General features: G+C 42.3%; 1 protein-coding gene across 15 annotated transcripts in view; it reads right to left on the reverse strand.

Moving 5' to 3' along the window:
- Window positions 1-4814: 4814 nt before the first annotated feature.
- Window positions 4815-25910, reverse strand: part of EPB41L2 (erythrocyte membrane protein band 4.1 like 2) — a 148807-nt gene continuing 127711 nt past the window's right edge. For 10 of the 15 annotated variants that reach the window (XM_056566550.1, XM_056566549.1, XM_056566548.1 and 7 more), the window contains 5 exons: window positions 24300-24422; window positions 22602-22697; window positions 21146-21226; window positions 19122-19239; window positions 4818-6118 (listed from right to left, as the gene is read on the reverse strand). In XM_056566550.1, coding sequence (XP_056422525.1) covers window positions 19129-19239; window positions 21146-21226; window positions 22602-22697; window positions 24300-24422 — 411 coding nt within the window. In that variant the 3' untranslated portion in view covers window positions 4818-6118; window positions 19122-19128. Of the gene's footprint in view, window positions 6119-7833; window positions 7937-12946; window positions 13067-19121; window positions 19240-21145; window positions 21227-22601; window positions 22698-24299; window positions 24423-25910 lie in introns of those variants that run through there. The other 5 variants (XM_056566539.1, XM_056566538.1, XM_056566535.1 and 2 more) reach the window with 3 other exon arrangements.

The following is a 25910-nucleotide window of genomic DNA, read 5'->3' on the forward strand; positions in this document are numbered from 1 at the left end:
TACCTATGGGGAATGGGGGTTTAACTCTGCCTATATCTACGGGGAAGGGGGGAGGTAATCTGCTATACCTAAGGAGAAAGGGGGGTTAGCTCTGTTCCTATACCTATTGGGATCGGGGGTTAACTCTGCTGCCTATACCTATGGGGAAGGGGGGGGGGTAATTCTGCTGCCTATACCTATGGGGAAGGGCGGGGGGCTCATTCTGCTGCCTATAGCTGGGGAAGGGGGGTTAACTCTGCTGCCTATACCTACAGGGAAGGAGAGGGGTTAACTCTGCTGTCTATACCTACAGGGAAGGGGTTAACTCTGCTGTCTATACCTACAGAGAAGGGTGGTATTAACTCTGCTGCCTATACCTATAGAGAAGGGGGAGTTAACTCTGTTGCCTACACCTGCAGTGAAAGGGGGTTAACTCTGCTGCCTATACCTACGGGGAAGGCGGGGTGCCTAACTTTATACCTGGATGCCTAACTACTTACCTACAAACCAGGCTAACTACCTACATACCTGGCCTTCATACATGGCTGCCTAACAACCTAGCTAGCCCTCTACCTACCTACATATCTGGCTTCCTGATCTACCTACCATTTTACTATGCAAGACATAGATGTGTGGGCCTATATATGGAAAGATTGTGTAGAGGAGGGGAGGGCACTGGAAAAATGCAGAGTCTGACATGTTTGTTCTGCAGATGTTAAGAGATAGACATGGCAGTCTTATCCGGACAGAGAAGAAAAGGAAAGAGGACGACGCTGATCAGAAAAGACGTAATTGTGAGTCCGAAAATCTAACTGTAATCACTTATATGGTATACAGATCCTGTGTACAGCTGTTCTCTACTGCCATATGGTCCTGTATATAATCAATTACATGGTATACAGATCCTGTGTACAGCTGTTATCTACCACCATATGGTCCTGTTTTATTGTATACAGATATTTTATAGTATACTGGTCTGTGTATAGTGGTTTTATTAAGTACAGTATGGCGGTATTATCCAGTTGTCATGTGGTGGTATTGGTATATATTTACTCCTTGCAGTATGACTCACCGTCCCCCAGGAAGCAGAAGACAGGCACCGGAGGACCAGGACACAGATATTGGTGCAACGTTGGAAGGTGCGTTAAAGTTTTTTTTTTGTAGCCCGGGCACGAGGGAAAAGTAATAATTTTCACTACAGTTCTCCTTTAACCTCACTATATTTGCTTATAGCGAGCCATAACCTCGTGCAATGGCACATATGTAAAGGGCCAGAAACTCAAACAACTAGCATTAAGTTACAGTTCAAAACGATCACAAGGTCATACCAAATACTTGAGTGCATCAGACATCCCCTTCTGTAAACTCAAGCAAATACCTTGCATGACAGAACGAGTTCTGTCTGGCCATCTTTACCATCAAGCCTGCCACGTGACAGGTCTTTAAGTAACCATTGTGCCCACAGGGGTGACAAATCTTAACCATCGTGCCTGTACGTGTGACAGGTCTCTGGGTAACTATTGTGCATCGCCAGGTGCCAGATATTTGTGTAACCACCATGCCTGTAAAAGTGACAGGTCTTTGCGAAACCATTGTGCTTCTTTTATAACCCGTGAGCCGAGATGTTATGCTCTCAAGATGTGTCAGTAACAATAACGACGCAGTGCATCCACCTGCAGTGGTGGAAGGCATAACGGGTAAACTACCACCTATGTGTCACGATGTTATCGCTCTAAAGACATGACAGTAACAATAACTATGCAGTGTATCTCCCTGCAGACGTGGCAGGTAAGCTGGTAATAAACCACCTGTGTGTCATGAGGTTATTGCTCTGAGGACAAGTCAGCAACATAAACTAATGCAGTGTAACCCGCTGCACACATGGCAGGCATGCCGGTAATACCTATGTGATGAGAGGTTATTGCTCTGAAGACATGTCAGAAACAATGCAGTGTATCCCCCTGCAAACGTGGCAGTCAAGTCGTTAATACGCCACCTATATGTCAATGTTGTCGCTCTGAAAACATGTCAGTAACAATACCTGGAGTAATGTTTTCCCTCTGCAGATGTTGCTGGCCTGAAGTGTAATACCCCCTACTCCAGCAAGTTAGCATAACGATATTGTCGTCAACCAGAATAAAGTGACAGGTTGTATCCGTAATTGACCTATATATTGACCTATTTTGGTGACAAAACCAAACAATTTTTTAATTTTTTTTATTTTAATTTTGATTGCTGCCCCTGCCCATCTGACGTAAGCTCAGGAACAGCGAGGCTCCGACAGACTGAGCGGCTGCCGGGGCTCCGAAAAGTGGCAGGAAATTCAAACTGCGGACGCTACCTGCCAAACACAGCCTTAACAGGCTTACACAAATACACTGCCACAATGTTGTGACGGCTAATTTATTACCCTTTAGGGTCGGGCAAATTTAGGCCTAAACCCCTTAAGGACTCAGCCCATTTGGGCCTTAAGGACTCAGACAATTTTATGTTTTCGTTTTTTTCTCCTCGCCTTCAAAAAATCCTAACTATTATATTTTCATCCACAGACTAGTAACAGGGCTTGTTTTTTGCACGACTAGTTGTCCGTTGTAATGCCATCACTCACTTTACCATAAAATGTATGGCGCAAACAAAAAAATACTATTTGTATGGGGAAATTAAAAAGAAAACAGCAATTTTGCAAATTTTGGAAGGTTTTGTTTTCACGGCGTACAATTTACGGTAAAAATGACGTGTTCTTTATTCTTTGGGTCAACTTTTCTATTACTGTTGCGCTTAAAAAAAAAAAAAAAAATCGCAAACTGTTTAACCAAATTAGTACGTTTAAAATACCCCTATTTTGAAGACCTATAACTTTAAAAATTTTCTGTATAAGCGGTAGTATGAGGGCTCATTTTTTTGTGCTGTGATCTGTACTTTTTATTGATACCATATTTGCTTATAAAAAACTTTTAATACATTTTTTATAAATTTTTTGGGAATAAAATGTTATAAAAAAGCAGCTATTTAGGACTTTTTTTTACGTTCACGCCGTTCCCCGTACAGTATCTTTAACATTTTATTTTAATAGTTGGGATATTTACAAACGCGGCGATACCAAATAAGTATATAAAATAAAAAAAATTTACACTTTTTGGGGGTGAAATAGGGAAAATGGGACAATTTAAGTTTTATTGGGGAGGGGGTTTTTCACATTTTTGTACTTTTTTTTTTTACACTTTAATAGTCCCCATAGGACATAACACTGATCAGTATTATCGGTCATCTTCTGCTCTGGTCTGCTCGATTGCAGACCAGAGCAGAAGACCCGTGGAAGGCAGTGGAGGCAGGTGAGGGGACCTCTGTCTGCTGCTCTGGATGATCTGATCACCGCGGCAGCGCTGCGGGCGATCCCATCAGCCATTTAAGCGTCCGCAATGCTGCAGATGGCGTGATCTGTATTGATCACGGCATCTGAGTGGTTAATGGCGGACATCCGCGATCATTACCGGCGGGTCCCTAGGTGCAATCAGCAGCTGGGACCTGCCGTGCATGACACGAGCATCGCTCCAATGCTCTGTTATGCATAGGACGTAAATGTACGTCCTGGTGCGTTAAGTACCAGCTCACCAGGACGTACATTTACGTCCCGTGTCGTTAAGGGGTTAACGGGGTTCTCCGCCCCTAGACATCTTGTCACCTATCCAAAGGATAGGGAATGAGGTGTCTGATCGTGGGGGTCTCTCCTGCAGAATCTCTGTCGAAGTTCGCTCTGTGCCTGATGACTCACGATACAGGGTCAGGAGGATCGTGATGTCAAGCCCCACCCCCTCAATGCAAGCCTTTCCAGCTGATGATGGGGGGGGGGGGTGAGATACAGGGGCCCCCCACTTGATCAGACATCTTATCAGACATCAGATGTCTAGGGGCGGAGTACCCTTTTAAATGTCCAAGACCTCTTTTTCAAATAAGACCTGTTATATCTTTGAGATGCTTTAAATTATCCATGTGACGCATGAAAAATCATATATTATTTATGTTATTTTGATCAATGCATTTAGCAGCTTTTGTGAAAAACTCAAAAATGTAGAATAATTTGAAAAATGTGCATTCTCCTAAATTTAGGGTTATGTGTTTTGTTTTAGACATTTTAGACTGCACAGGCAATCACTTTTGGGGATACCTGGGGGTGTGGGAAATTAACTTTATGGTGCACTATGCTGCTGCAGGATGAGACTACTGATGATTGCTGAGACAGCAGAACGTCACCACTGACGTGCCTCTGTCTAAGGGACCTGTAAAAACAAGAGGCTGCTGATCGCTTAAAGGGGGTTATGGAGACTTTTAGGACAACACTGATAGCGATTGCTCACAGCACTGGGAGCTGGCTGCTGCAGAAAGCAGATGACAGGCTCAGTGCTGCTGTGACACTGTGGGAGCGATTGCAGCTTTTTATTTTGGTTATTTTACACTGTTCTGTGGGCTCTCTTTATTATACACCACCAACTCTAGCACAGAAATTAGCTTCTCAGAGTCAGTAAACAGCGGAAAAAGGCCAAATATCGCCTGTGATTGGTCAGTCACTTCTGACTGAACAATCACAGGAATGGCAGAGCCTGAACCATTCAGACTGGTCCAAAGCAGGCTAGCATTAACTGACAGCTGTCTGATAGAGCTACAGTTTCAGTGCCATCACCATGTGAACGTCCATCCTGGAATAATGCTGACTAGCCCTATCGCCCCATTTTCTTCATCTAACACCCCTGCTTTTCCATAATAATATGTATGGACAGAATGCAATGCAGAAGCAATGACAGAAAGGCAGCACACAAACATATATACAGCATTGTAGCCAAGGAAAAGGGCAGGGATCATTTCCATGTGTCCAATGCATTTTTTCTTTATTAGATTTGGAAATATTTAACAAGTAGCTAAACATGTACAAGTATTCAATAGAATAAACAAACTTTATTTTAACCGTATTACAGAAAGTAAAATATTCTTAATACAATTTAAAGCTGCTATGAATCTAATTTGGTAGTTTAACTATACACAGTCAACTGTAAATGAAGAGGAGAGAAACAAAATACACATTTCCTAATGTAACCAAGGTGAGTGTAGTCACAGGCAAAATCAGAAAGTGTTGTATCTTTCTGCATGCCAAAACCTGTATAAATCATAACAAAGCATTGAAAGGTACATCAGTTTAACTAGGTTTCTGACAGCTCTACAATGTACACACAGATAAAAAAAACAAGTGTTTTACATATGTGATTTCAATAACATGGGTTTAACAGATACATTAACAAACAGCACAATATTGCTTCAAGCTGCCAAATGTTTACCTCTTTTTGGGAGAGATGGTACATTTGTATCATCTTTCCTGGAATGTGTTTCAGTTGTATTTCTCTAAAATGCAAAGGCAGTGTTCATTTCAGCTGGGCAGAATTAATGATATAATATCTAACTTACTGCCATCCCTCTGTTGACCTCCTTCATACTATGTAGCAATAAAAACTTCAAATACATATAAAATGTCCACTGGAAAGTTTTTAGAATGAGATTTAAAAAAAGCAGTATTGCAACTGTTTGACCTCTCAACTCGAAATAAACCTTTAAAACACAAGTGGTGGTAGAAAAAAAAATAAACACCAATGAATGTGAAAGTGGATTGGAACCTGTAAGAAACGTGTACAAAAAATCCACCTCAATATTCTGTAAATATGCAAATGACCTCACAAAGAGGTGTTCATTAAGACGTTAAAAAAGAAAAAAAGAAAAAGTACAAAAAAAGTGGGAAAACTACATTAGTTACACAGATTTCTGCATCCTCAGATCAGAGGTCTGTTTTTATTGTTTTGTTTTTTTTAAAAGGTTATTGTTCACAAACATACAACCAAGAATTACAAAAATAGAAAGTAGTTGTGCAAACAAAACTCTACTATAAAGCTATGAAGGTTAGGAAGTGGTTATCAAAATTAAACAAGCAGAAAGAATTGAAAAAGCGCAAGTCAGGTGTTAAGCTGAGGTTGTACGTTGGCATCTTAACCTTTAGGTGTCCTGTCATGCTTGCCGATCCTGGTCTATTGTAACTTTAGCAGCAGGACACAGTTGTGTGGCTGAAATTCCTCATACTGTAATCTTTGTGGACTTCAATCTGAAAAGATACACAAAAATATAAGAAATCTGCAATGTACGGGTATGTTTACAATACAAAAGGCGGAGAGAAAAAGTGGTGTCTGCACTCACCATGTAGTTGCAATAAAAGACAGACTTTATTGTAGCATGTCCATACAAAAAGCAAGGTTTCACCCAGGTACAGGGAGGGAAGGTGGCTGCAGAGCCTAGGAGTGGGAGCATATCACTGGAACAACAACACTGTTTTGAGTCACGGACGCATCTTCCGGTTGCAGGTCTGCCTTAGTTTTTGTCCGCCTTGCTTTTTGTATGAACATGCTACAATAAAGTCTTGTCTTTTATTACAACTACATGGTGAGTGTAGACCTCTTTTTCTCTCTGCCTTTGATATTGTGGAAATGCTATAGTCCGCTAGTGTCGAGCACCCCATGTACACCTTCACCAGGATTTTTCCATATCACGCTCAACCTAGGCTGATCTAGTGAGCATTGCAGTGTCCATCCCCCACTCTGTATTTGCCTTGGATTTTCACTAAGGGTATGTTTACACTGAGGAATTGACAAGGAATAATTTCAGTCAGGAAACTCAGCAAATTTGCTATCTACTACCTTGGAGTAGAATTAGTGTGGAATTTGCACAGAATTTGTGCCGAATTTGGACAAGAATAGGACATGAAATTTTAAAGAGGAAATCTGGAGGATTAGTACTTCAACCACCGATAGGCTGGCTCTCAAGTCTTTTAAATTTCAGTGCGAAAAGTCTGTTTCACATCCACTCCGAACTCATTTCATTAAGCACTTCAATGGTCTTTTTTTTACCCGCCAGAAGAATGAACATGTTTAATCTTCCGGAAGAAAACAATTCAGGGTCGGAATTTGACCTGCAGAAATTCCTCAGTGTGAACAGAGCAGCAGAAAGACAATTAAAGTCAATGAAAATTTTAATTAAAGGCAGAATTGGAGGTGAATACTGGCACTGAATTATGCAAGTAAATTCATTGTCTATTCCTCCGTGTGAGACCAAATAACTGATAATGAAAGTGATGAACATTATAGATATTGTTGATTTAGTGTTTCAGCACTAGATTTGTACCCACTGCTCATCACATATTACCGCCACATCATCTGGTCATCTTAATTTAGCTTTAGGGAGGAATTAGAATATATTTAACTCCTAGCTGAGCAACTTATAAATAATCACCATTCAAAGTTTTATTGTTGTGAATCTGTAAAAAACTAAACTTTTCTTTCTTATTGTGCCAAAAATTGGAAAGTACCAAACTACCCTTAATGTCATATTTTTTCTTAAAACTTCCAACAACTTTGCAATTAATCGCTGAGAACCTATGGAAGGATGATCATTTTGATCCATAACTAACCGGGCGCTCCAGGGAGTGAAAACCAGGCGCTCCTGTATCCCAGCTGGGCCAGGCCCGTATCTCATTCCTTTGTATGAGCCGACGGAGTCATACAGTCACTGTTTTACTCCGGTCGGCTCATTCAAATGAATGAGATATGGGCCGGGTCCAGCTGGGATACAGGAGTGCCTGGTTTTCACTCCCCCCAGCCGGATACGGTTCCCGTAGAGTGAAATCATAGTGTGAACCCAGCCTTAGCTAAAAAATTTACAACTATGCAGATTTTAGCAACATTATAACAAATGTTGGGAAGGTACTATAACAAATAACTTTTCAAAATAAACGTAGAGAGATGGTAATTTGAATAAAGTACTTGCAAGAGTTATTGATTGCCAAAGTAAAAATTCTCTTTTCATCCAAATCAATCCTACAAATGTTATCATAAAATCTTCTTTCAGGGTTGTGAAGCCCTGTATAGAGCTGTAAACAAATAGCGTGTTAACTGACATTTCAACAAAGGATTTTCTTGTTTGCTAAACTAAAAAAGTTATGTGTCCTATAGTCAGGGTTAAGAAAATCTGACACAGCAGGATTTATGATAAAGAGAAAGATCATTAAAGGTATATAAAAAATTTTTAATAAATTAACCACAACCCACTTTTGATTCAAACTGGAAACCAAACGGCAACAATTAAAAGGGATTTTACATTTTCACTCAGTTACATATATACTTAACATTTAACCCTCAGAAGACACAGCAATTTTTCATTTTTGCATTTTCATTTTTAACTCCTCAGCTTTTAATACCCTTAAGTCTCTTAGTTTGTCACTTACAGGGCTCGTTTTATGCAGGATCAATTGTACTACGTTATGAGATCACACGTGTTACCACAAAATCTATGGCGAAGCAAAAAATAAATAAATAAATAACCTACTGGCTGGGCAAAAGTGAAGAAAAAAAAATACTATTTAGCAAATTTTGGAGGTTTACATTTCCACGCTGTGCACTTAAAGGTTAAATTACATGTTTATTTTATTCTGTAGGGCAATATAATCACACTGATACCCAATTTATAAAGGTTTTGTTTATTTTATTACTTTTAAATGTTTATGCTTAAAGGGAACCGGTCATGAGATTTTACTATATACAGTATAACATGTGGAAACACATTATATTTGGTAAAATCTTCCTCTTTACCATCCCCAGGAGATGTTCCAGCCAGCAGGGATGGTGAGGGTATGAAGTTAGAAAGTCTCCCCTGAAAGCCCTGTAAGTAGTCCCCTGGGTAGGAGCTATACTCACCTTGCCCAGTCTACTCCATCTGAAATCACACACCCTCACAGCCTGTGTTATTTCTCTGCTTTATCTGCTTACGGAGCAGAGAGGTGACTAGCACCATGGACGGGCTGTCAATCATCCTGAGGAGGCATTTCTACAGCCGACGCAGCAGGACTAGGTGAGTAGAGCTCCCTGCCCAGGGACTACTTACAGGGGCGGTGGGGGAAACTTTCTAACTTAATATTATTATTATTGTTGCTGGCAGGAACGCCTCCTGGGAATGGTAAAGAGGAAGGTTTTACCAAATATAATACGTTGCCACCCGTTATATATGGTAAAATCTCATAACAGGTTCTCTTTAAAATTGTTTTCTTCTTACACCCCCCCCACCCCCAAAAAAAATTATTTATTATAATAATTAATGAATGGCATAAAGTATATTTTAATAATTTACACAAGCAGCAATTATTGTTTACATAATTTTATTTAAAAAATGGGAAAAATGAAGTAATTTAAACTTTTAAGGAAGGGGCTTATTCGCATTATCATCATTTCTTTAAACTTTTTTTTTTACAGTTTTTAAAGTCCCTACAGGATACTATTACCTGCAATCTTTAAACTGCAAACACTAAACAATGCTGTGCTATGTGCAGAAGCAGGTTTGAGAAGCAGAGACTAGATCGGATGGTACGGAGGCAGGTAGGGACCCTCTGCTTTTATGCAGGCTTATTGGCACCTCACAAACATGCTGTGGAGGTCTTAATCAGTCCCACCAAAGGACTGGTAACTGCATTTTAACAACTCTAGGAGCCACAATCAACTTGATTGCGGCATAGGAAAGGTTAATGCTGAATATCAGTGAGTTCACCAATGTCTGACATTAGGGGTATGTCCTGGCTGCTGATAGATACATGTACGCCCCGTGTCGTTAATGTAAATCGCGTTTCAACATTTTCAGCAAAATTGCAAAGAAAACAATATAATTAAAGGAAAACTGACAGGAGATTGACTAACACTAATTTGAGTATACATGATTATAGTGCGGGCAACCCTTTCCCTCTATCTCATGCAAATCTGTCTAGCTGTTTAGAAGATATGAGCAAAAATATATTTATACTACCGTACATACTCGACTATTAGCCGTTCCGAATACAAGCCGAGGCCCCTAATCTTACCCCAAAAACCTAATAAAAGTTACTGTCTCGACTATAAGCCTAGAGTGGGAAATACGTCATCCCCCCAATCCTTCATCATCACCGCCTGTCAATCCCTTAGTCATCATCCAGACCCCCCTTTTGGTTTTCTACTCACCTCCCCAGTTGTGGAAGGGTGAGCTTGTCCGGGCTTTCCATCTTCAGCCATCTATGCTGCAGGGACAGTCCGGTGGGGAGGGTTAGTCGTTCCGGGCTGTCCATCTTCACCGGGAGGCCCTCTTCTCCGCTCCGGGACGGCCACGGACGAGTGACGTTGCGTTGACGACGACGCGCAGGGACTGCCGTGCGCAGCAGATGTCCGTGATGTCCCTGCGCGGTGGCGTCAATGCAGTGTCACTAGTTCAGGAGCGGAGATGAGGGCGAAAAATCGTGCTGAAAAACTCTGCTTATACTCGAGTATATACAGTAATTTGAAGAACCTAGCAATGGGGTCTTTACCATGGATGTATTAGCAATAATAACCCAGCAACCCGCCCCCATTACTAGCTAGATGGATTTGGATGAGGCAAACGTCATTTGAAAGAGGGACATGCACACTATAATCCTGTATATTCCGGATAGTGCGGGAGACTCTTCTGTCAGTTTCCCATCAAATGGTTTAGCCAATGGTGTCTAGACATTTCTTTCTCCAAGTCTGAAGCCCTGCTGCAAAGACAAAGATTTAAAACATTCTGTCTGCATGCAATCAGAACTAAAAAGAATATGGGAGTAAATTGGTCGCTTAGATTTTATCATTTTTCCCTGGTTAGAGACAGATACTAAAACATGTTGCCTGAGCAGTTTTTTTTTAACAGCATTTACCGTATATACTCGAGTATAAGCCGAGTTTTTCAGCACGATTTTTCGTGCTGAAAACACCCCCCTCGGCTTATAATCGAGTGAACTCCCCCACCAGCAGTGGTCTTCAACTTGCGGACCTCCAGAGGTTTCAAAACTACAACTCCCAGCAAGCCCGGGCAGCCATCGGCTGTCCGGGCTTGCTGGGAGTTGTAGTTTTGAAACCTCCGGAGGTCCGCAGGTTGAAGACCACCGCGGCCTTCGACATCATCCAGCCCCCTCTCACCCCCCTTTAGTTCTGTACAGTACTCACCTCCGCTCGGCGCTGGTCCGGTGCTGCAGGACTGTCCGGAGAGGAGGTGGTCCGGTGGGATAGTGGTTTTGGGCTGCTATCTTCACCGGGGAGGCCTCTTCTAAGTGCTTCGGGCCCGGCCCCAGAATAGTCACGTTGCCTTGACAACAACGCAGAGGTACGTTCATTGCCAACGTACTTCTGCGTCATTGTCAAGGCAACGCCTCTATTCCGGGCCGGAAGCGCGGAGAAGAGGCGCCCCCGGTGAAGATAGCAGCCCGGAACCACTATCCCACCGGACGACCTCCTCACCGGACAGTCCTGCAGGACCGGACCAGCGCCGAGCGGAGGAGAGTACTGAACAGAACTAAAGGGGGGTGAGAGGGGGCTGGATGATGTTGAAGGCCGCAGTGGTCTTCAACCTGCGGACCTCCGGAGGTTTCAAAACTACAACTCCCAGCAAGCCCGGACAGCCGATGGCTGCCCGGGCTTGCTGGGAGTTGTAGTTTTGAAACCTCTGGAGGTCCGCAGGTTGAAGACCACTGAGGGCGGATGATGAGAAGAGGATGATGAAGGGGGGGGGGGTGTGGGATGATGACAAGAGGATGATGAAGGGGGGGGGATGATGAAGGGGGGTGGGGATGATGACAAGGGGATGATGAAGGGGGGTGTGTGGGATGATTACAAGGGGATGATGAAGGGGGTGTTGGATGATTACAAGGGGATGATGAAGGGGGGGTGTGGGATGATGACAAGGGGATGATGAAGGGGGGATGTGTGGGATGATGACAAGGGGATGATGACAGGTGATGATGATGAGGGTCTGGATGATGACAGGCGGTGATGATGATGAGGATGTTAATGACGGGTCTGGATGATGACAGGGGGGGATGATGTATTTCCCACCCTAGGCTTATACTCAAGTCAATAACTTTTCCTGGGATTTTGGGTTGAAATTAGGGGTCTCGGCTTATACTCGGGTCGGCTTATACTCGAGTATATACGGTAGATATGCTTACAGCAAGCTGCAAGCCCCCTGGACATAGAAATAATAGTCTGGACCCTATCTTTAAATCGGAGAGGTCTCTAGGTATGCTCTGTGACCTGTGTAGATGTTATTTCACAGGGATGGAGGGGTGGAGGCTGAAGTAGCTTTTGTGAATAGCACGTTATCTAAACACTGTTGTCACCTTAAATCTGTGATACAGGACACAGACCAAAAAGTGTCAGCTTATTTGGCCTAGTGACCAGAATGACATCACCAAAATGTGTAACAAACACTTGCTTTAAACAACAGGTAATTTTTTGATGACACATTACTCTTAAATGGGCACTCTCATTAAAACTTATTTTTGCTATTGCACTCCTTATGGTAAATAAAAAAAATCTATCTAATGTACTTTGTTTAAAAAAAAAAAATGAAGTTTTCTATGTTTTGTGTTTAATAAAAGCTGCCACTAGGTGTCTCCCTACTGGTCCAGAGCACATTTCCCTCTATCTCTTGCACAGACTTTGGACTCCTGCTGGACTGGCAGAAGTCCAAAATCAGAAAAAGCAGTCTGGAGTGCTAAGGCTTGTGTGTGCAGCCTTAGCCAATCATAGCTCACCTCACACTAAACTGCTCTGGGCTGTGTGTAACAGAGTGAGGGAGAAAGTTTTCCCCTGTATGACTTCAGATGAGGTCACGCCTGCTGCTCCCCTGTCTGTGAATCTGACTGAGAATAAATTAGAGAGCAATATCAAGGTAGAAAACTTTAAAAAAAATCAAGGCAGGGGGTGGTTTATCATGATGGGGGTAGTGAACTTGGAGGATTCTAAAATGTAACAAGATCATGATAGGTACTCTTTAAAGACAAGCGTGCCATCAGGAACTTTAGAGTCCCTTACTGCTGGAGTAACTGGGCCACTTTTCCCACACATACTCTTACCAGTCTCTATCTTGTAAATATAATGTAGCTATTATCTTTTGCCAAAAGATTTTGTGCAGCTTTGAAGGTGAGTGGAGGATAAGACATTAGCTGAACTCCCAGTGTGCCATGCATGGGATCCTACATAATATAAAAGGGTAAATCAAAAGGTTGATTTACTATTATAATATATAATATATATATATATATATATATATATATATATATATATATATATATATATATATATATATATATATATATTTATTTCTTTTTTTCTTTTGACTACTTATAATTACACTATATATTTATATATATATTTTTTATTAATAATACAAATGGTAGTAATTGCTTGTTAACTGCAAATAAAAGGCAAGAAAATGTCAAGAAAGTGTTTTACAGGAGTGTGTAACACAGCACGACTTTTTTTTCTCACAGGCCTTAACATACTACAGTTAAACAGCTGCACTGATTCTTCACTTACTAGGTGAGTACTTGTATTTCTACAATATAATGCCGCACCGGTCATTCTGCTCACTCATGTCAATGTTTAAGCCCCAGCCGCAGCTATGTGGACCAGAAGTCAGTTTTTCTATGCACCCAAATCAAGTGGTGCCTACAAAAGCATAGAGAAAGTGACTACCGAACCACACAGCACTTGGTGTGGGATTTGGGCAAGCATTAGGCTTGGAATGACATCTTATTGTGGGAAAAAGCCACCTGTAACAGAAAAATCAGTGCGCCTGATTTAACTATAATATGTTACAGTCAGGATTTAAACTTTTTTGCCTGGATCTCATATGTTTTGCTGACACCTACTGGTGAAAATTTAAATTTGAAGGTTGTCTGCAAATGGCTCTTAAATTACTTTTCTAGGCAAAACTATAACCACATATCATTTGAAAAGCATTTTGTTTCAATAAATAAATAAATAAAAATATATATAAGACTTTCATGACCTGTGTAGCACAAAGGTGAACTTATCAGAGTTAACAAATTATAAGTACTTCTCCAAAATGAGAGGATGTAAATCTATTAAAAATGATATTAGGTCACGCTGAATGTTTTGTATGTATGTATGTATGTATGTGTCATTTGAGAACATTTACTTTACACATAAAAAAACAAATAAACGCCACGTTACTTATGTGTTCATCTATTAATTCCTCTACTTATTTGTAACAACTTTGTTAATGTTGCCCATAGAAAGCCATCACAGCTAAGCTTTTATTTTAATAGAGCAGTTGTATCTGTACATCCTGAATCCTTAAGAGCCTTTAAAGGGGTACTCTGGCCCTGAGACATCTTATCCCCAAGCAAAGGATAGGGGATAACATGTCTCACCACGGGGGGGTCCGCCGCTGGGGACCCCAGTAATCTTGTATTCGCCACACACCTGTTTGAGCTGCACGCCGCGGTGCCAGCTCACAAACATCCGGGTGGTGACCATGGGGCTGGAGTATAGACATCCACCCCGTGAAGTCTATGGGAGGGGGATAAGATGTCTCAGGGCCAGAGTACCCCTTTAAAGCGACCGCTTCAGAAAAACGAGTGTCATTAGCCAAACACTCACTGCTAATGACAGTCAGCGGCGATCCCACCGCTGCCTGTCATTAACCCTATAGACGCCATGATCAATGCCGATCTCGATGTCTAAAGTAAAAGTAAAGTAAAAGATCTCCGGTAACTCAAAGGGGCTCATGAAACCCCCTGTGATGTGATCGCGGGTGTTCCGTGAGCTAAAATGGCGCAATTCTACCTAACCAGGATATCTCCCCCTTCTTATGGCTATTCAAGTCTGACTGCAGTTGTTTAAGAAATGGCAGAGGTAATGGCAGGTGAATTGCAGTGTATAAGGACCAGAAAGTGTTGGTAACAAAAATGCCCAAATACTTAATATAAGTGGATTGCCAGGCTAATTGATATGTGGATTTGAGAAAAAAATAACGTATTGGGTGTAAGGTTGAAGGGAAGATCTTGTGACTGTTTCATTTAAATAATTCTAATGGGTCAGACAATGTAAGAATAAGGTCATCTACATAAAGCAAAATCATGTGTACAGTTGAGCCAATTTTAATACCAGATATGTGTTAGTCAGTCCTAATAGCTTGTGCCAGTGGTACTAATGATAAAATATAAATTAGGGGTGAAAGGGGACAGTCGTGGCAGGTGCCATTAGAGATTCCAAAGGCTTCCGACAATGCTCCATTTGTAAAGACCTGGGCAGAAGGGTTAGAATATAGAGCCCTAATAGCATTAAGTGCCCCCTCAAAGCTAGTTTTCCACAAAGCCAAGAAGGCGTAAGACCAGTTAATTCGGTCAAACGCCTTTGAAGCATCCAGAGACAGAAACAAAACTGTAATTTGGAGTCTCTCTACATGTGACAAAATGTTAAAGGGGTATTCTGGGCAAAAACATTTAATCCCCTATCCTTGATGTGTGATCGCTGGAGGCCAGCAGCTGGGACCCCCCCCACGGGACCCCCCGCACCCACATTCTATGTGGGAGCTGCGTCTCAAGCTTCAGAAACCTCTGGGTTTCCGGGACTGGAGACGTGACGTGATGCCCCCTCCATGCATGTCTATGGGAGGGGGCGTGATGGCCATCACGCCCCCTCCCATAGACCTGAATGGAGGGGGCGTGGCGTCACGTCCCCAGTCCTGGAAACCCGGAGACACTGAAACTTGAGATGCAGCCCCCGCATAGAATGGGACCCCCTGCGATCACACATCTCACATAACATACATTTTTTTGCCCGGAATACCCCTGGCAGCACGGGAGGGTTATGAAGCGAGCTCAGGAGCTATCAGCAGCCAGGACCCGTGGCTAAGGCCGGACATCGCCGTTCCGGCAGATGTCCGGCATTAACTCTTTAGACATGGCAATCAAAGTTGATTGCTGCGTCTAAAAGTGAAAGTAAAAGCATCCCGGCAGCTCAGTCGGGTTGATCGGGACAGCTCGATAAAATCGCGATGTCCCGATCAACTGGGACGCAGCAGGAGGGTGGCTTACCTGCCTCCTGCGCGTCCAAACGGCGATTGATTGCTGCAAGCCTGAAATCCAGGCCTGAGCAATCAACTTCCGATAACACTGATCAATGCAAAGCTATGGCTTTGCAGTAAACAGTGTAAAAGATCAATGTGGGCAGTGTTTATAGCCCCCTATGGGAGCTATAACACTGCAAAAAAAAAAAATTTTTTAAAAAGTTAATAAAGATCACTTAACCCCTTCCCTAATAAAAGTTTGAATCACCCCCCTTTTCCCATAAAAAAAAAAAACTGTGTAAATAAAAATAAACATGTGGCACACGTAAATGTCCGAACTATAAAAATATACAGTTAATTAAACTGCACGGTCAATGGCGTACGTGGAAGTCCAAAATAGCGTATTTTTGGTCACTTTTTATATAATGAAACAATTTATGAAGAGCGACCAAAAAGTCCAATCAAAACATAAATGGTAGCGATGAAAACTTCAGATCACAGTGCAAAAAAAATGAGCCCTCATACCGCACCGTACGTGGAACAATAAAAAAGTTATAGGGGTCAGAAGAGGACAATTTTAAACGTATACCGTATTTATCGGGGTATACCACGCACCGGCCTATAACACGCACCCTCATTTTACCAAGGATATTTGGGTAAAAAAAGTTTTTTACCCAAATATCCATGGTAAAATGAGGGTGCGTGTGTGCACGTGTATACCCCGATACACCCCCGGGGCAGGGGGAGAGAGGCCGTCGCTGCCCGCTTCTCTCCCCCTGCCTTTCCTGGGGGTCTAGAGCCCTGCTGCCGGCCCTTCTCTCTCCCCTGGCTATCGGCGCCGCTGCCCGTTCTGTCCCCCTGACTATCGGTACCGGCGCCGATAGCCAGGGGGAGAGAAGCGGCGCCGACAGCCAGGGGGAGAGAAGGGGCAGCGGCACCCATTGCCGGCGCCGCTGCCCCGTTGCCTCCCCCCATCCCTGGTGGCATAATTACCTGGGTCGGGTCCGCGCTGCTGCAGGCCTCCGGCGCGCGTCCCCTGCGTCGTTGCTATGCACGGCGCGGCGCACTGACTTCATGCGCCGCGCCGTGCAGCGCATAGCAACGACGCCGGGGACGCACGCCGGAGGCCTGCAGCAGCGTGGACCCGACCCAGGTAATTATGCCACCGGGGATGGGGGGAGGCAACGGGGCAGCGGCGCCGGCAATGGGTGCCGCTGTCCCTTCTCTCCCCCCTGGCTGTCGGCGCCGCTTCTCTCCCCCTGGCTATCGGCGCATCAGGGGGACAGAACGGGCAGCGGCGCCGATAGCCGGGGGGAGAGAAGGGCCGGCAGCAGGGCTCTAGACCCCCAGCCTTTCCTGGGGGTGTATCGGTGTATAACACGCACATAGACTTTAGGCTAAAAATTTTAGCCTAAAAAGTGTGTGTTATACGCCGATAAATACGGTACATTTTCGTGCATGTAGTTATGATTTTTTTCCGAAGTAATAAAAAAATCAAACCTATATAAGTAGGGTATCATTTTAATCGTATGGACCTACAGAATAAAGATAAGGTGTAATTTTTTTATGAAAACTGTACTACATAGAAACAGAAGCTCCAAAAATTGACAAAATGGCGTTTTTCTTCCATTTTGTCGCACAATGATTTTTCTTCCCGTTACGCTGTAGATTTTTGGCTAAAATGACTGATATCATTACAAAGTAGAATTGGTGGCGCAAAAAATAAGCCATCGTATGGATTTTTAGGTGCAAAATTTAAAGGGTTATGATTTTTAAAAAGTAAGGAGGAGAAAACGAAAATGCAAAAAACTGAAAAACGCTATGTCCTTAAGGGGTTAAGGATTCTTTGGATTTTATTTCACCTTGCCTGCCCTTGCAATAAGGCCCATTAAATTGGGAATCAAACGATTGGCTATAATTTTAGCGTACGTAAATCTGCCCCATGTAATCTGCCCAAATTGAAAGAAAAAGCCACATATTAGGTCCTGTTATAAGTTATTAAGACTTTTACTGGGAATCCACACCCACCTTCAAGCGAGAAGGGCTCCTGGCGGTTGTAGGGCTCCTGGTAGTGAGGAAAGATACCGTATTTATCGGCGTATAACACGCACTTTTTAGGCTAAAATTTTTAGCCTAAAGTCTACCTGCGTGTTATACGCCGATAAGCCGCTGCAGTTCAATGATTTAAAGTGGGCGCTTTAAATCAATGAACTGCAACGGCTTTGCAGGTGCAGAGAGCTGCCATCGCTGCTGGCTTCTCTTCCCCTGCCTGTCATGGGGTCTAGAGCCCTGCTGCCGGCCCTTCTCTCCCCCTGCCATCGGTGCCGCTGCCCGTTCTCTCCCCCTGGCTATCGGTGCCGCTGCCCCATTGCCGGCGCCGATAGCCAGGGGGAGAGAAGTGGCGCCGGCAATGGGGCAGCGGCGCAGACAGACAGGGGGAGAGAAGGGGCAGCGGCACCCATTGCCGGCGCCGCTGCCCCGTTGCCTCCCCCGTTTGTATAATTACCTGTTGCCGGGGTCGGGTCCGCGCTGCTTCAGGCCTCCGGTGTGCGTCCCCTGCATCGTTGCTATGCGCTGCGAGACGCAATGACGTCACTCGTCATTGCGCCGTGCAGTGCATAGCAACGACGCATGGGACGCACACCAGAGGCCTGAAGCAGCGCGGACCCGACCCCGGCAACAGGTAATTATACAAACGGGGAAGGGGGAGGCAACGTGGCAGCGGCGCCGGCAATGGCTGCCGCTGCCCCTTCTCTCCCCCTGGCTATCGGCACCGATAGTCAGGGGGAGAGAACGGGCAGCGGCACAGATAGCCAGCGGGAGAGAAGCGGCGGCAGCAGGGCTCTAGACCCCAGGAAAGGCAGGGGGAAGAGAAGCGGGCAGCCACGGCCTCTCTCCCCCTGCCTTTCCTGGGGGTGTATCGAGGTATACGCATGCACACACACGCACCCTCATTTTACCAAGGATATTTGGGTAAAAAACTTTTTTTACCCAAATATCCTTGGTAAAATGAGGGTGCGTGTTATAGGCCGGTGCATGGTATACCCCGATAAATACGGTATATGTGTTTTTTATTTATTAATTTTTTTAAATTCCCAAGATAACCTCTTTAAAGACGAAAAATAATGAATACATCTAGTCGGTATTTCGTAGATACCCCTTTGGCATAATTAAAATCTAGGTTTTGGGATCTGTGTTTTATGATTACTCACCATCTGGTTAATCCTCTTCACCTTCTTCAGTAACCTCAGTCTCTTTGTGCACCACCACACGAGTTATAGACATGTCAGGGTGTTGCTCTTTGGCTTCTTTAATTGCTTGTGCTAATGCCTATTAAAATAACCAGGGTCAGAATACAGGTGAAAGTCTTTTGTTTACAATTACTATCTGGAAATACAAAGTGAAAAGAACAAAAAACTGTCGCTCTCTCGTGTAGTATTGCGAGAACAAGTGGACGTGACCCACCACCTCACCTATTGTGTCGTACTAACCTGTTGGAATTGTGCAAATGTATTTGAAAATACATGAAATCTGGAATCAACCCAACAAACTAAATTCTTGAAGTACCCATTATAATTCTCCTTTTGTAAGCTTGTGAATATTAAGTGTCATATCATAGGCACATGTGTTAAGTTTTAATTGGTCAGGGTCTGAGTGTTCAAACCCCCAGCTATTTAGAGACTGACGCGGAACATGCGCTCAGCTTAACTATTCTCTCCACTTCTCGCTGCAGGAAACAGACTCTATAGTAAGCCCATACTAAGTAGTGAACAGAGAGGGGAAAGAAGTGCTTAGCCAAGCGCTTTTCCCAACTTCTCTTCTCCATCAATAAAATCCTCAACTATTAAGTGACATCCACTTAAAAGGGAACTCTAGTACTAGACAGTATCCCTTTTCCACAGGATAGGGGATAAGATGTCTGATTACAGCGGGTACAACTGCTGGGACCCCCGTGATGTCCGGCCCAGCACCCTGGTGATCTGAACATTTATGTTCTGAACGCCAGCTGTGCTAGGCTTCGGAGTGGCCATGGTCTACATGCTCCCTCCATTCATGTCTATGGGAGAGATGGAGATACAACATTCATGTATCTTCGGATCTCCCATAGAGATATATGGAGGGGGCATGTTGACCACAGCTTCACTCCGTGCATGTGGATTACCAGGGTGTCGGGCAAGCGATTGCGGCGGGTCCCTGCACCCGGAACCCCTGAGATCAGAAACGTATCTCCTATCCTGTGGATAGTGCATAAGATGTCTATTACCAGAGTTTCCCTTTAAGGCCATACAATAAAGATGGGTCAGGATCAGGCAGGACACTGACAAGAAGGTCCCTTAAACTGGGTCTAAAGAGACAGAAAAAGGGCTGTTATCTTGTATATATTGCATATTTCATCTCTCCAACAGAGAATACAGAAATCTAAAAGTAGTGCCTGGATTCTGCAGACCTGAATAGGAGAGCAATAATGTAGAGGAAGTCAATTTGTAATCTGTGTATCAAACCAACCAATTATAATGTATCATGATTATACCTTTAAATAGACACTACTTGTCTCTTGCTGCAGAAGTAGTGTGTTGTATATTGGCTTTGAAGGAACTACCTCAGACACTGCACTTTTTTTCTTAAAAGGTAATCTAATTTTTTAAAAAGAGGTCCTAAAGCAGCTGAGGTATAAGGAAAAAAGTACCCCCTACTTTTAAGATTATTAAGATTTAATTTGGAGTCCCGCAACCTGTATGAGTGCACTCTTTTGTATTTTGATTCAAAGTATATAGGCCTTAAAGGGAATCTGCCACAAGATAAATCCCCTAGGGGTTTCTGGGCCAATTTTAGTAATGCAAAACCTACTTGGGGAATAAATCCCCTCAGGGTAAAACCCTGACTAAAGATAACCCATAAAATGTAACTTTTAATTTTAATTATACTCATTAAAATAATTTTCAACTTGGTGTGTTGCACATTTATTGCCACTAGATGGCAGTGGTGTTTAAAATTAGCAACACTGTGTCCAGTTAATTCCTCTCTAATAAGATCGCAAAGTGTCTGTCATACAGACTACTATTTTATCATTGCTATATAGTGTACTCCAGTGCCCTGCTGCAGCTCGGACACTCGGTGTACTACCTAGAAAGGTCACTGGTACAGTGTGCTATTAAAACGTTAATCCTCTCCTCTAAACGTTTTCGCCATTCTGAATGGCTTTCTCAAAGAAACGTTTAGTCTACTTAACACTTACCTCATCATGGTCGATGTCTGCATCTCCACTGATAACAATCCGTTTTTCAATTCTTGTTTCAGATATCCCACCTTTTCCAGTCTAGAAATAAAAATAGCATGTCTAATATAGCAAATAAGATCAGAACAAGAATACTTTTAATAATAAAAAAACTTATAATAATCAATTTGTTATTAAATGTGGTCAAACCCAAGATACACAAATTAGGATTAATGGATAAAGCTACAGCTGTTGACTGGTGGAGACATCCACTAGATTATTTAAATGGTGAAAAACTTTGCATACAACTTATGCTCATTTAATAGTATATGTGAGCATGATCCAAAATGCAATTTACATCCCTTAGTAATCATTTTTTAGTAGAAAAAAACAACACTAAGCAACAAGCGCCTTCCTTTCTTTGAATTTCCAATTCATTGCCTTTCAGGCTCTGTCTATTTCCAGTAACAAAGACACTGGGACACAACACAGGAAGTAGGAGCAGGACTATTAACAGGGGCTTCTCTAGTGCACAGAGAGACTGCCTCTGCTATCAGCCACAAGAGTGCTACTCTGTCCAAGTAATCTATATATAGCCCTTGGAACCTGCTTTTCTGTTAACTGCTCAAAAATCAGGCAATGAACAAGAAAACGCTCATGTGTCCAGCGATCGCTTATTTTGTGCAGACATTAAATGGGTGATGTGAGGCCAACAATGGTGACACGAATGATCATTAAAAACAACACCTATTCTTGTACCCCCACTGACTCATCAGCTTTCTGATTGGTTATATTTCTTTTTGTCTGGCAGCCATTTAAATTGGTAATCCGCTATATCACTACCTACTTCTGTGTGTTGGATTGATCTTGTAGGTTTCTCAGCATAAGGATTGTTAATTTATCACCATTGTGGATTTCTTTCAGTATAGTCCTCATTTCTATAAAATCTGTAAGCCACGTGTGACTACAAAATGTTGAAGACAAACAGTAGGTGCTAAAAAGTAAGGGAGGGGTACTGAGGCTAATTCAAGTAATTTTGTGACTTGTCAGCATTAAGCAACGTTTTGACTTATCACTGGGGTATGAGTCTGATGAATGTCTCTTCTGTTGTCTCAGAATGCATGTACACAGAGGGGTGGCAGCCTACTGGTTTAATACTGTCCAGTATAAGCAGACAAACAGATAAGGGCCACGTCCCCTGCTATAGAGAGATATGCAAAGAGCTGAGCAGCAGAAAGATGTGGGATGGTAGGTGAAATACAATTAATTAATGCAGTTGCATATAATGGTTAAACTAACACCTAGTCTTTAGACCATAATGGATATGGCTGATTTTGTGTTTTTAAAGAAAACTCATTTAACCTTTAAAGTGACCATCAGTGGTGCACACAAAGCATAAAGCACTGCATGAAAGTGTGACAGGCAATACTGAATTTACTGGCAAAAATATTTTTCTCAAACACAATGGTATTTTTACCTTGGTGATGTGTGTTGTCGTAGTGGTTAGAACAGAATCAGATGTGATTGTCTGAGCACTCAGTAAGATTCCTGGCTCACTGTCTCCACCATCCAGCTTCATCAGGGGAAAAAAAAAACAGGCTAACATGAGTGCAGATAAAAATATATTAAGCAAGTCCTAAACAGGTCAGATTGCATATGGTGAAGAAATTATCTTTACTGCTCATACAGAAAAAAATCCTCCAAACCAATTAAATAAATGACAATTCTGTTTTATACCTGAAGACCAATAATCGTGTTCTGAACTTTAAGTTTACTGAGCATATATGAAGTTCAAAGAGTGCCGTACAAATTTGTCTCCAGTAAACTCCCACTAGATTATCAGGAAGCCATTATATACATATACACCCACATAAATATTATGAAAAATTCAAATAAGAATAAGATGATAGATAGAATATCATTTCTACTATTTAGATTTTAAATCAAACACAAACCTAAAAGGCAAGGGAGTAAAAAGTATTACTTTTATTATTTGTTAAAATACTAAAATATACCTAGTGTTGCTCCTAAGCAACCACAGGCTACTGACCTATATACAGAATGTCATTTATTATTTCTTTATTATTAATAATGCATACTAAGCGTCTGTTCTGAGCTGCAACGTTGGCACATTGTAGCAAAAGAATATAAAAAAAAAAAATAAGTATCAAGACAGTATTTACATGGAAAAACAGTAACATGTTAACATACTATTTATTTAATAACCTGCTGTTTAAGAATAAGAATAGAAGAGTTCTGGAGGACTGCAAGAACTGAAGATACACAGGGAAAAGAGGAAACATTGTACTGAACTTTTCCTCTGAAGCAAATTATAATTTCCATAAAGATAAAGAGGTGAAGCACAACATACCAAAATATTTTTTCTCAAAAAGAGGTTAGTAAAAGAAACAATTGCCTTTTTTTTCAGATATACGCACTTTTCTGTAATTAAATATATTCTGTATATTATTAATATGATCTGGATAAATCTGGTTGAAGAATATACACTGCTCAAAAAACACTAAGATAACACATCCTAGATCTGAATGAACTAATCGTATGAAATCCTTTCGTCTTTACATAATTGAATGTGCTGACAACAAAATCACACAAAATTATCAATGGAAATCAAATTTATTTGAAGGTCTGGATATGGAGTCACACTCAAAATCAAAGTGGAAAACCACACTACAGGCTGATCCAACTTTGATGTAATGTCCTTAAAACAGGTCAAAATCAGGCTCAGTAGTGTGTGTGTGGCCTCCACGTGCCCGTACGACCTCCCTACAATACCTGGGCATGCTCCTGATGAGGTGGCGGATGGTCTCCTGAGGGATATCCTCCCAGACCTGGGCTAAAGCATCAGCCAACTCCTGGACAGTCTGTGCTGCAAGTCCATAGCATCAATGCCTTCCTCTTGGAGGAACTGCTGACACACTCCAGCCACACGAGGTCTAGCTTTGTCTTGCATTAGGAGGAACCCAGGACCAACCGCACCAGCATATGGTCTCACAAGGCGTCTGAGGATCTCATCCCGTGCCTAATGACAGGTTGACTTGGAGTTACATTGTGTTGTTTAAGTGTTCCCTTTATTTTTTGAGCAGTGTATTAAATATAGCTATGGTGTATACACATGACATCTCACAGAAACAGCCAACCACGAAAAACATTCTACCTGAGCAGATTCGAAGGTAATCGTTTTTGTCTCAGTTTGAACTATGGGGACTTCTTTTGTTGAAATTTCAGTCCTTTGTGTGGCATCAGAAATGGTGACCATCTCTGTTTTCACCACTGGAGGCTAAAGAGAAAGAAGCATAGAATTCTTACAAACAAAAACATATATGAAAATTGTAGGTAGTTTTCTGTAACCAGACAAGAAAGATTTAAAGGGTCAAACTATGGGCTTCCATGATATATATGTTTATATGATTTGGCACAGGATTTCTGAGTATAGGACAGAGTAACTCCTGACATGATTGTTAGGTATGACAGTGACAGTCCTGCTTACCTTGCCCACACAGGCTTGGTGACCGTCTTAGCTGCACACACAATGAAACAGCTGTCAGAACAGGTCAATCAGCCTGTGTGGGAAGGGTAAGCAGGATTCTTAGTCTCTCCATTAAGTCCTTTACTCTGCTTTTTACATGAAGCACTCTGGGTGGTTTTTTTTAGGAAAGCATATTGGGAAATTGTGGGAAAACCATTGCAAAAAAACACAAAAAGTGCAACACAGCCTCAGGGAGGTGTATAACTACTATATATTTTCATCCAACTGAGACAGCAGCAGCATAAAGATAGAGCCGGGAGGTGTAGGGAGAAGTCTGGGAGCTGCCAAGAGGTATCCAATAGGTGACAGTATTCAGCTGGCCCAGGACAGACCACTTCCAGAGACAAAAAGTAATAATTTTCTGGTTGTCTGAATGCTGATTACATGAACCAGGTACAGTAATGAAATGTATAAAACAGATGTCACTGTAGGACTAGGGAGGGTGAGTGTGCATGACAAAAAATTTTTTATTCTGCTTTTAAAATCATATAAACACACATATTATAGAACTCAGTCTCTCTTTTTATCATATTCTCTTCATCTGAGAAGTCCACTTTAATTCTTAAATGGGGTTAATTGGGACTTTTAAATTGATGACCTATTATCGGACTGTCCTGCAGTTTGGTATGAGGGGGGAGCGGGTTGCGCCTCAGCCATGGAAGGATATTGTTTTTAACAAAGGGTGCCTTACAGTTGTTTCACCACTACAACTCCCAGCATGCCCAGACAGCCAACAGATGTCAGGACAAGCTGGGAGTTGTAGTGGTGAAACAGCTGGAGGCACCCTGTGTAGAAGAAATAGCCCCAGCAGGCATCAGTGACGTGGTGCCTGCTGGGGAAGTCTGCCTGGTAGTGAGCACACTACCAGGCAGGCAAAAAAAGCATTTTTAATATAGTAAAAGAAAAAAAAAATTAAGGTAGGGAGGGAGTTAGGGATAGATGGGCAATAGGTAGGGACAGAAAATAAAAATAAAAGGATGGTGGGAGCTACCCTTTAAGGTATGTACTTTATAAAAAAATAAACAATATCCTACATAAAACTAGTTTCATACAGTGGTTGAAAGAGCAGCTTTACAGGATGGAGTCGGGTTAAAGGGGTACTTCGGTGGCAAATTTGGTTAGTGAAGTAGCTCCCTTTTGTTATTGTGAAGGTTTTATTAAATGATAGGTTTTTTTTTTCTCAGCAGGATGTTTGTGTTTTTATTACCTGATGTGCTGTAGTTTTTCAATGCATCTGTG

Source organism: Hyla sarda, chromosome 3 (genome assembly GCF_029499605.1).
Source record: "Hyla sarda isolate aHylSar1 chromosome 3, aHylSar1.hap1, whole genome shotgun sequence".
Classification (NCBI taxonomy): Eukaryota; Metazoa; Chordata; class Amphibia; order Anura; family Hylidae; genus Hyla; species Hyla sarda.